The following is an 11,788-nucleotide window of genomic DNA, read 5'->3' as shown; positions in this document are numbered from 1 at the left end:
GGCATCCAAGGCAGTGGCAAACCGATTCAAGGGGGTCCTGCAAGACATTATTTGTGAAAACCAAAGCGCTTTCATTTCGGAGAGGCTCATCACAGGCAATGTCTTGGTGGCTCATGAATTAATGAACCACATCAACAGGAAGAAGAAAGGAAAAAATGGGGAGATGGCCCTAAAGCTAGATATGAGCAAGGCTTATGACCAAGTGAAGTGGGGTTGTCTACAGCAAATTATGTCTAAGCTAGGCTTTCAGGAAAGGTGGATTAATTTAGTCATGAGGTGTGTATCTTTGGTGACATATGCAGTGTGAATAAACGGCCAACCTCGCGGCCACATTGTTCTAACAAGAGGGTTACGGTAAGGGGACCCACTTTCCCCCTACTTATTTCTTATTTGTGCAAAAGGGTTGTCTACGTTGCTGCACAAAGCTGTCCAAAACAAGACCCTCAAAGGGATTGCTGCCTCAGTACGAGGTCCAAAACTTTCACACCTATTTTTTGCAGACGATAGCCTAATATTTAGTCGGGCCACAGTCAAGGAAAGTGCAGAAATACAGCATGTCCTTCAAGTATATGAGGTTTCCTCTGGCCAACAACTTAACAGGAACAAGACCTCTATATTTTTCAGCCATAACACAGACCATGACACAAAGGAGACAATAAAAGCAATGTTTGGAGCACAAGTCATCAAGCCACACGAATCCTACCTAGGTCTGCCTTCGTTGGTGGGAAATTCTAAACAAAACACTTTCACACTATCAAAACAAAGGGTGGCAAACAAGCTAGAGGGGTGGAAGGAGAAGTTACTATCAAATGCCGGCAAGGAAGTACTGATTAAAGCGGTAGCTCAAGCAGTGCCATCCTACACGATGTGCTGCTTTAAACTGCCTAATACTTTGTACGAGGAGCTGACCGGAATGGTTAGGCAGTTCTGGTGGGGACAAGTACAGGATGAAAAGAAATTGGCTTGGTTGAGTTAGGAGAAAATGTGCCTACCAAAGGAAAAGGGCGGAATGGGATTTCGAGACTTGAGACTATTCAACCTCGCTCTTTTGGCCAAACAGGGATGGAGACTCCAAACAAACCTGTCCTCCCTCTTCTACAGAGTGTATAAGGCCAAATATTTCCCGAACAGTGAGTTTGTAGATGCTAGTATGGGGTGTCAACCATCCTATGCATGGAGGAGTACCATGGCAGCCTAAAACCTAATGGGACATGAAATGAGATGGCAGGTGGGAGATGGGAAACGGATCAATGTCTGGAAGGATAAATGGATTCCTAGTCCACGTACATACAAGGTTATGATGCCCGAGAGACTTCAGTCACAAACACAGTGGGTTTGCGACTTTATTGATGAGGACAGGAAGGAATGGAAAGGAGACCTTGTTCGACAATGTTTTCTACCACAAGATGCAGAGGCAATTCTTAGCATCCCCTTGAGTGTCAACGGGATAGGAGATAGGATAATATGGGCCGAAAACAAAAATGGAAGGTTTTTAGTCAAGAGTGCATATCCTTTGGCACAAGAAGACTAGGGGGAGTGCAAGTTGGCCAAATGCTCAAATCCTAAGACACATTCAGACCTAGAAAAGACTGTGGCAGATGAATGTGCCAAATAAAGTCAAGCACTTTGCGTGGAAACCTTGTAGAAACATTCTTGCCACAAAGGAAAACTTACGGAGGAGAAATATCACAAAGGATAGCTACTGTGATGCATGTAGGGGGCACGCGGAATCCACATGCCACTTGCTTTGGTTCTGTGGCCACGCGAAGGATGTTTGGTCTTCTTGCAAGCTCTCGTTTCCTTTTGAAATTCAACCCTCGTGGGACTTCATGGATGTCGAATGGCATCTACAAAAGTGGAAGGAGGCTTAGCCTAGTCTTTTAAAGCGTGCTATCATGATCTGCTAGGGAATTTGGAAAGAGCGAAATATGGTAAAACACGGTGGCAGGCGCCGGAGTGGCCTAGCAGTGGTGAAGAGCTCACTGCGGTTAATGGAGGATTTCCAAGCAGCAAATGAATGATCAATGCCCATCGGAGAACGGAACCAAGGCATTGTTAAATGGGTCCCTCCACTGTCGGGGTGCTACAAGGTAAATGTCGACAGTGGCGTGTTTTCTAAAAGGAAGCAAGTTGGCCTGGGCGTGGTTATCCGGGATGATGAGAGACAAGTGACGGCAGCACTTAGTAGGAAGTTGGACACTCCATTGGGGGCGTTGGAGGTAGAGGCTAAAGCTATGGAGATAGGTGTCACCTTTGCCATGGAGGTAAGGGTTCGGGACATGACTTTTGAGGGTGACTCCCTAGCGGTCTACAATGCAATCCATGGTTTGTCAGAAACAGTGCCCTCGGTTCAGAACATTGTAATAGGGATACTCAAACACGTTCAAGGTTTTCACACTTTTGACTTTTCTCATACCAAAAGGCAGGGAAATGTCCTTGCCCATGTAATGGTGCAACATGCAACTAACGTGGAGGATTGTGTTGTCTGGCTAAAGGAATGCCCTGGCCTTATTGAGAATGCATGTTTGCATGATGTACTCTCTTTTACCAATTATGAATGAAATATCTTTGAGTTTTCCCATAAAAAAAAAGTATGTAAGGCCTATCTAAGTGTCTATCTTGGCCCATCTATACTTTCAATTGTGTCACTAGAAACTTTCACTAATAAGGAATCTATATAGCAATTGAAGTCATTTCTATATAGCAATTTTTTTTATCTTAACTTCAATTGATACAACTTACAAGTGGAGAGGGAGAATTGTCACAATCCTTTCTTTATAAGAGCAATCGCATCAGTCAGTACAAAATAGAAAAAGTTGCAAATTTTACACATTTTTGCTCAAAACTACCCACATCAGTTTGTCCAAAACACTGTTTATATGCAAAATTGTTACAGTAATCATGCATATATGCACGGTTACTGTAGCTTTCGATATGATTATTTTATATTTTTTCTCTCTCCTCTCCCTTGCCTTGTCAGACTCTCTCTCACCCACTCTTCAATGCCAAGAAGAAGAAGAAGAAGAAACCAACCATCACAACTAACAAACCACCACCACAACCAACCCATTACAATATCAATTTAATTCAAACACAATCAACCCAAAATTAATGAAAATCATCACAAACCCAACTTTAAATCAACTCAAAATAAAACACAACAGCAAACCCATTTGGCAAAATATAAATCAACCCAAAACCCAAGCTTGCCGCCGCCATGAGAGAGAGTGTGTGAGTGTATTAAGCCATGGAAGCTTGGTAGAGAGATTTTTTTCAAATTTGAAGAGAGCACCAATTTAATAGAGAAAGAGAGGGGGAGAAAGAGAGATTTTTTTTTTTAGAAATGAAAAAGAAGAAGAAGAAAGAAAGAAGATGTTGAAGAAGAAAAACATAGAAGAAGAAAGAAGCAAGTAGAAAGAAGAAGGAGAAAAAGAAAGAGAGAGTGTTTCAAAGAAGTGAGGTAATGAGAAAGGGAAATAATAATAAAAAAAATGTGAAAAAGTATTATTTTAATAAAAGATGGTGTATTATAGATAATCTGATGTGAGTGTTTTTGCAAATTGATCATGTAAAATAGAAAAAGTAGGTTCTTATTGTAAAATAGAAGGAAACTTTTGTACATATTGATGCTAATGCTCTAAGAAAGGAGACCAAACAATGTCATGAAAATAAAACTCTTAACATATTTTTGAATGTAGATTGTTTTATATAGGAAAAATAGAATCTTAACTTATTACATTCTATCTGTAAGAGCATTACCATTAGGTGTGTCAAATGCCAAATATTTGGCATTTGACACACCAAACACCAATATTCATACCTCATGAGATGTTCCAAATCTCAAATTTTTTTTTTTTTTGCAACATGCTACAGTGCAATTCCATAAATGAAAGCGCACCGTAGCATGTTGCAAAATATTTTATCATTTGTTTATTTCTTCTCTCTCTTTGTCACTCTTTATCTCATTTCTTCTCTCTCTCTCTCTCTCTCTCTCTCTTCCCTCTTCTCCCTGCTCAACAAAGTTTCTCAGGATCACTCTCTAGTCCTTGCTGCCTCACTTTCGAGTCCTTGTCGCCGATCTCGCCGCCTCACTTTCGATTCCTTGCCGCTGATCTCGCCGCCTCAATCTCCAATCCTTGCCGCCGATCTTGCCGCCTCATTCTCTAGCCCTCGCCACCGACCTCCACAGCCCTTGCCACCGACCTTCAAATCTCTCTTAATTGGGTTTTGGGTGTGACATTTGGGATGGGTTCCGATGTGGGTTTTGGGTCAACATTTTGGATCGTCGTTGTGTGGGTTGTGTGCATTGGATCAGCCTCACCTAGCCGATGCATCACTACTCTTCCTCTTCCTCTCTTTTTTTTTGTGATTTGATGGGTGGGTTGGGATGGTGATGTGTGGGTTCAGATGGTGTTGGCTAGGTTCAGTTTTGACAGTGGTGGGTGGGTTCGGATAGGCAAATCGGTGGTGGGTGGGTTAGGTTGTAGGTGGATTCGGGTGGATTAGGTTGTGGATTCCGATGGATAGGTCAGCTGTGGGTGGGTTTTAGTGGGTCTCCGACGAAACCCAGGCTGGAGCATCAAGCCAGGCCGATCGTTATCGCATTGGTTTCTTTTCATTTTCCTTTTTTTGTGATTTGATGGTGGAATTGGCAGTGCGTTGTGGATCAGCGTTTTGGATGGGCATTTTTTTTTTAATTTGATGGTTTTGGATTTTTAATTTGTGAGAGGATTTCGGCGGTGGTGGCTGTGAGTTTATGGCGTTGGTGGCTATGGGTTTGTGCCGGCGGTGGTGGCTGTGGATTTGTTGTGGGTATAAGTTTGGTAATAGGTTTGTGCCGATAGTGGCTGATGGTGTTGTTGTTGCGGCAGTGGTTGTTGTTGGTGGTCGTTGTTACGGTAGTAGTGGTTGTGCCATTGTTGTTGTTGTTTCTAAGGAGTTAATATATTATTTTAATGTATAGAATTGAAGAATAAAACATGTGATGAATGAGATATTGTAAAATGATGTGATAAAATAATAAAGTAGGCTTTTGGTGTGTCAAAATGACATTTTCTATAAAACAGTTGATAGGAATGCTCTAATAATTACTATTTGATAGGGAATATTTTCACCAGTTACAAAAAATTTTCCAACACCTTAGAGTCTTCAATCACCAAAAGCATCATGAGCTTACCAAAAGTATTGTCTATCACAAAGGAAATGTGACACTGTGTGACGCGCTCTGCCCTGACGGTCGTCACGTATCAATGGGTCATCAAGTACTAAAAGGTCATCAAATACCTTCCCTGACACTGCGCAACACCTTTCGCCCTGATAGTCGTCATGTATCAATGGGTCGTCAAGTACCAAAGGATCATCAGGTAACCTCTCTAACACCATGCGACACTTTCTGCCCTGACGGTCGTCATGTATCAATGGGTCATCAGGGACTAAGGGGTCGTTAGGGACCCAAGGGTCGTCAGGTACCTTCCTTGACACCGCGCGACACGCTCCACCCTGACGGTCGTCACTTATCAAGAGGTCGTCAGGTACCTTCCTTAACACCGCGCGACACCTTCCACCCTAATAGTTGCCATGTATCAATGGGTCGTCAAGGACCTAGCGATCGTCAGGTACCTTCCCTGACACTGCATGACACCATCCACCCTAACGATCATCATGTATCAATGGGTCGTCAGGTACCAAAGGGTCATCAAGTACCCTCCCTGACACCGCGTGACACCTTTCGCCCTGATGATCATCATGTATCAATGGGTCATCAAGTACCAAAGGGTCGTCAAGGACCCAAGGGTCATCAAGTACCTTCCCTGACACCGCGCAACAGGCACCGCCCTAACGGTCGTCATGTATCAATGGGTTGTTAGGTACTAAGGGGTCATCAGGTACCTTCCCAGACACCGCGCGGCCCCATCCGCCCTGACGGTCGTCATGTATCAATGGGTCGTTAGGGACCTAAGGGTCGTCAAGTACCTTCCTTGACACTGTGCGACATGCTCTGCCCTGATGGTCATCACTTATCAAGAGGTCATCAGGTACCTTCCTTGATGCCACGTAACAACTTCTGCCCTGACGATCATCATGTATCAATGGGTCGTCAGGTACTAAGGGGTCGTTAGGGACCCAGTGGTCGTCAGGTACCTTTCCTGACACCGCGAGACACGCTCCACCCTGACGGTCATCACTTATCAATAGATCGTTAGGTACCAAGAGGTCGCCAGGTACCCAACGGTCATTATGTACCTTCCTTAACACCACGCGGCATGCTCCGCCTTGACGATCGTCATATATCAATTGATCGTCAAGTACGATGGGGTCGTTAGGGACCCAGCGATCATCAAGTACCTTCCTTGACACCGCCCGACACGCTTCACCTTCACGGTTGTTACGTATCAAGGGATCTTCAGGTACCCTACTCATCGACACTAACTCGTCTAAATCGATGAGACACTTTTGGCAAACGATCCACTATACTCGTCCAATCAACAAACCAACTTGCACACTAATAAGGGTATTTTCGTCCAACAAAGTCCTTCGTGCACTTTGACCCATCCAAGATGGAATACGCCGCCACTGATCCGTCAAGGTTTGTGCCTCTTTTGGTAGGACCTGGCTGATAAGGGTGTTCTCGCTAATTAGATTCAAGGTACAACACACAAGGAAGGTGACGATTCCTCTCGACCCGTCTACTTCCCATTAGTGGACGGGGATCAAAGCGATGACACCATGAAGGCTGATGGCCCCATAGCACCTAACGGGCATCTGCTTAAGACGATAGGTACCCTTAAGAGAAGCAAGAGACCGACAAGTACGAAGAGGCCGAAAGGTTCGAAGAGGCCGACAAATTCAGCATAGGCTAAACTTGATCCCCACGAATGTCTATACAAGGAAACATCATGTTCCCCACGATTGACCTTAATCAAAGGAATCGCTTTAAGGAAATGATCCCACAAAATATGTGTATTAATGAGGATCTTCCCTACAAGGAAAAACCTTCCCCACTAAGAAACGAAGGTCAGCTACTATAAAAATCTCAAAACCCTCACAAATCAAGGTACGCATACTTTCTCTAAAGCTCATACTTTCTAATATTGTTGGAGCTCTCTTCTGACTTAACCTTTGGAAGGTCTTTGACCTGTACCCCACCGGTGCTCTTTGATTGTTTTTTCTCTTTTTTTGTTTTTCAGGTGCACCCATTGACACATGTATAGACGATCAACTCACTAACGATTTTTGTGCATCATCAGTATTTATCTTTAAGTCAATATGATAATTAATAAACAATAAACTTTACACACATTCTCAAAAAATAATAATAATAATAAACAATAAACTTTACACAAAAACATGCTATTACACTTTCTACCTGCTCCAAAAATAAATAAATAAAAGAATAGTGGTTTGCAACAAGTAGTACCATCATACAAGTTACAACATCCAAATGAGCGTGGGCCTTTCATGTATGGACCTACAACTAAACTAATATTCTAACATTGTCATTTAGAAATTTCTTCCACAAGCCGGTTCTTTGCTTTCTTCAATCTTCATGGCCCGATAAGCCACAAGCAAAGGAAGAATATGAGCAAGACTGAGCAGCGTGGTCGGCTCTTGGCCTAGGCCTATACCCCAAAATTTTATAAAAGGAAATTGAACAAGAGTTATAGGGTGACTCTTTTTTTTTATAGGGAAAATATGAAAGTGGATATTTCATTATTTCTCCCAACTCCAAGAAGACCACAAAATTACTAGACCAATAAAATTCAACCCATTTGAAATCCTAAATTGTTTCACCAAAAAGGAATTGTTATGAGTGTGTAGATTAAGTGTATTAGCTGTCAATTGTAACAAATATGTTTACAAAACCTAAAGGTATAAGCTTGATTAGTAATTTTGCATCTCAAAAAGTAAAAAAGATGGGTTTTTAAACAAATATAGATATATATATATATATATATATGTAAATAAATTTTATTTAATTGATATTTAAATATTTTATGAAAAAACCATTTAAAATTATCATCTAGGTCTCAAACTTTATTGAGTCGGCCCTGCAAAGCAATACTAGGGTGTTTTTCAAACCTGTTGGATTTGGGCCTTCCTCTTTTTTGATATTGGTCTTGGATATCGTTGATCCATTTTCATCCCTTCAATAACCTCTCAAAATACTTGTCCATATTTTTCAAAAAACCTCGTGAAGCTTATTGTTGGGATAACAAAGTTTAGGTACTATACATTAAGTTCACTAATTAAATTCCAACACATTTTATATCAATCAAAACAAAAAAAAAATTATTATTTTTCCTAAGTACAATTAAATTCAATCTAGTTATATGTTTGAATTTTATCGGAGAACCTAATGTACTGCACTTGAAATGCTTCTTACTTTGAGATGGAATTCCCATGTCACCTCTTTCTTTTCCATGCTTACCAACTAAATAATAAGAGTTTTTTATTTAGAAAAACTACATAATAAGAGTGATTCTCAGGAAATAAAAATTTTACATTAAAAAAAAAATCTTAGAAACTGTCATGGTACCATTCACACAGAAAAAAGGAAAAAAAAATTATGACATTCATTTATTATGCTAGTAAAATCCATTAATTACATTTATTGAACTATCAATTTGTATTCCATTTTTAGTAAAATTTTAAATTTGTAGAAACTTTAGTAATAAATACGTAGGGGTGTGTGTAGTTTGGTCGGTGTGGTTTTTTCCCAAATTCATCACCGAACCGATAGAGATCAGTTTTCTCATTATTTGAACTAATGCACACTGCCTAGGGTTGGTTTTCCAATCTATAGCGGTGCGGTTTTTTACGGTCGATTTAATCGGTTTGATCGGTTTAAAATATTAACATACCTATTCAATTTTCTTTTACATACAAAGATAAGAACATAAAATAACAAGGAATTCATTAATCAATATAAATATAAAATAAAAGCTAATTATATATATAAACACACACTTAAAGCAGTTGTTACTCAATATTAAAATCAAAACACGGAATATAGTGAGTGATTACCTCTTAGTGAAGGATTGAAAGAGAGAACTCTCTCAATCTTTGTCTCCCTCAAAAATAAAAATGCTGGAAAAAATGAAAAAGAAAAAGAAGAGGTTAGTACGTAGTAGACTAGGACACACTGCGTCACTAATTGAAGCTAGGCCTGTTTAGACTATGCCTGCAGCTGACAAAACCTGTCTACACCGATCTGAACCGCACTCATTTGAACTTTACCGGAGGTGAATGGCGCAGTGGTCGGAGATGATTTGCGAGTACCAACGACGGTTGGTGCTGTGAGCGGTTGTGGGTTTTGCATTCCAATGTATAACCGAACTGACCGCCATGTGTGTGTGTGTGTATAGTTTAACATATACATATACATATATGTATATGTAATCATGTTTCAATTTTGAAATAAAAGAAATTTCTAGAGAGAGAGATAGAGAGTACTAGTACAATAAAGAAGAGGGGTGTGAAAGTGAGACTTATTAGAGGTGTGAAAGTGAGAAAGGAGAAGGAAGGAAGAAGAGAAAAGAGTAGGGTTAAGTTTAGTGATTTAAAATGACATCGTTCCATTAAAAAAAAATTAATCTAGTTCAAAACGACGTTGTTTTAGTTAGAACTTAGGTTAAATTTCTGAATCTCTTTTAAATTTTGTCTTCTCTTATCTCTCATCCGCCTCTCCCCATTTCCCCTCTCTCTCTCTCTCTCTCTCTATCATTCCTCAGCCCCTGCCTTCGCCACCATCATCCACTAGATGACACTGTTTCCAAGGTTTCCCCTCTCATCTCTCCTCTTTGTCACAACTATTATCTAGAAATTTCAAGAGAATGTTTTGATGCTTAATACCTAGCTACTATGGTTCTCCTTTCTATGCTTTCTTCCAGGTATGAAAATTTATATAATGCTTAATATATACATGCTTCTCCTTGCAATGCTTTTTAGAAAGATGGAGAATTTGTTTGAAATTTTTGTGAAAGATTTTGAACAAGTTTGTCTGTTTGGTTTTTTTTTTTTTTTGTTGAATATTTAGGTTGTTTGATTTTTCTATGTGGGATGCTTGATGATTTTTTTTCTTAAAATTATTTGTTTGTTTTATTTTTGCACCAAATTAACCGCACCTCCCCGCTATGGTTTGGTGTAGACCTGTTTTTACCCATCACATATGAGGTGTGGTCAAGCATGAAGGGAAACCACACCCTACAGGTGTAGTGCAAAATCTCCTCCAAAAACCAACCGCACCACACCATGTACAGGTCTAATTGAAGCTAGCTCATGCAATGCAAATATGCAAGTAAGTTACTTAAAGACTAAAGTGGGAGTGGGCAGACAATGAGACAACTAGACATGAAACATGATGGAGGTGGGACTTGAAGTTGAAGTAACAGTGCAACACTCCAAACTAAATATAACATTAAAAGAAATGAAGTAACCGTATAAATAAACAAGTGTCAATCATCCATTTCATCCATAGTATAAACTTAGTTTGGAACCAGAGAGAGAGAAAGAGAGCTTTAAGGTCGAGAGGTGAGAGAGGAGAGGGGGTTACCGGTGGTTTGCCTTGGATTGGGCGAAGTGACTAGTGGCAATTGCTTGACTGGTGAGTGGTGAGACGTCTGCTGATGAGACTTGAGAGGTAGACTGTAGAGGTTAGCCAAACCGAGAGGCGAGAGCGAGAGAGAGAGTTAAGGGTCGTATGAGAGAATAGAATAAATTCATACTAGGGTAGAAATCAGAAAACCAAGCATAAAATGGCATCGTTTTGCTTTTTTTTTTAATAACACCCAATACGACGACTTTTTTTATTAAAAAAAAATTAAAAGAAATCCCTAGTAAAATGATGTCGTATCCAAACCTTTTAAATTATTATGCAAGTATCAGTTCAGTTCAGTTTAGCTCTATCTCGGCTTTGGACTTCTGCTCTAGTGACTGCACTGCACCAGAAATCCCTTTGTGCTCCGCTCACTGGCATCAGCTCAGTGGGTCGCTTACAGTAGTGGTACGGGATGATCGACACCGATCGGTTGGTTCAGTGACGATAAGCTTCTGCTTACCCCTAATAAATCGTACACGAGTTATTTTTTTAAACCATGTTATTATGGAATTATGGAAAATGCTAAAAGTATCACAAATTTTACTACATAATTTACAAAACCTAATGCGGTTATGAATGTGGTTGATGGGCCTCAACCGTGTAATAAATGAATGTTTTATTTTATTTTATTTTTTGTGATTGATGACACATCAATTTGTAAGTTTTAAGTAGTAAAAATTGTAATATCTCAAATGCTAGGGTCATATTTTTTATGTAATTGACTAATTCTTTGACAAAATGTACTTTATTTGTAATTGGGTAGATCTAAAATGGATTTAATGTATCGAGGAGTATGTTGTTCAAACATAGCAAGTGCTATTATTAAAGACATGAAGGTTGATCCAAAAAAAAAAGTAAAGAAAGACTGTTTCATTAAGTCTCAACACTAGCTCGACACTAGCTGCTATCGAAGATTAATGAAAAAGCTCGACACAAGCTCGATTTATCAAGAACTACAATTTCGGATTTCTAAGATCTGAATTTTAGCCTATGATGACTTGAATTATTAGGGTTTCTCTTCTTACAACCCTAATCATATATAAGGCTTATTTTAAAAGTCATCATACACGAAAACAGAGACCTAGAACTCATATACTTTGTGAGAAGCTACTGCGTTTGTGCGCCTTAGGGTTTTATAACCAAGTGCTACCTGATCTTCAAGTGAAGAACTTTGCAATCAACAACAATCAA

The 11,788-nt window shown here is 39.8% G+C and overlaps 2 protein-coding genes across 2 annotated transcripts; both read left to right on the top strand.

The window, feature by feature from the left end:
• Positions 1 to 1,204: 1,204 nt before the first annotated feature.
• Positions 1,205 to 2,017, top strand: LOC142605956 (uncharacterized). Its single transcript, XM_075777382.1, has 2 exons — positions 1,205 to 1,502; positions 1,908 to 2,017. The coding sequence occupies exons 1-2, from the start codon at positions 1,205 to 1,207 to the stop codon at positions 2,015 to 2,017; spliced, it is 408 nt and encodes a 135-aa protein (XP_075633497.1).
• A 7-nt stretch (positions 2,018 to 2,024) lies between these two features.
• LOC142605955 (uncharacterized) lies at positions 2,025 to 2,561 on the top strand. Its single transcript, XM_075777381.1, has one exon. The coding sequence runs from the start codon at positions 2,025 to 2,027 to the stop codon at positions 2,559 to 2,561; it is 537 nt and encodes a 178-aa protein (XP_075633496.1).
• Positions 2,562 to 11,788: the final 9,227 nt, after the last annotated feature.

This window comes from Castanea sativa, chromosome 8 (genome assembly GCF_040712315.1).
Source record: "Castanea sativa cultivar Marrone di Chiusa Pesio chromosome 8, ASM4071231v1".
Taxonomy (NCBI): Eukaryota; Viridiplantae; Streptophyta; class Magnoliopsida; order Fagales; family Fagaceae; genus Castanea; species Castanea sativa.
This window is presented reverse-complemented; position numbering and strand designations above follow the sequence as displayed.

Excerpts from the sequence above, each read along its gene's own strand:
- LOC142605956 (XM_075777382.1), top strand. The coding sequence starts at position 1,205 with ATGGGACATGAAATGAGATGGCAGGTGGGAGATGGGAAACGGATCAAT. Across the intron at positions 1,503-1,907 it reads TGGAAGGTTTTTAGTCAAGA|GGAATTTGGAAAGAGCGAAA; the intron begins GTGCATATCCTT and ends ATGATCTGCTAG.
- LOC142605955 (XM_075777381.1), top strand. The coding sequence starts at position 2,025 with ATGCCCATCGGAGAACGGAACCAAGGCATTGTTAAATGGGTCCCTCCA.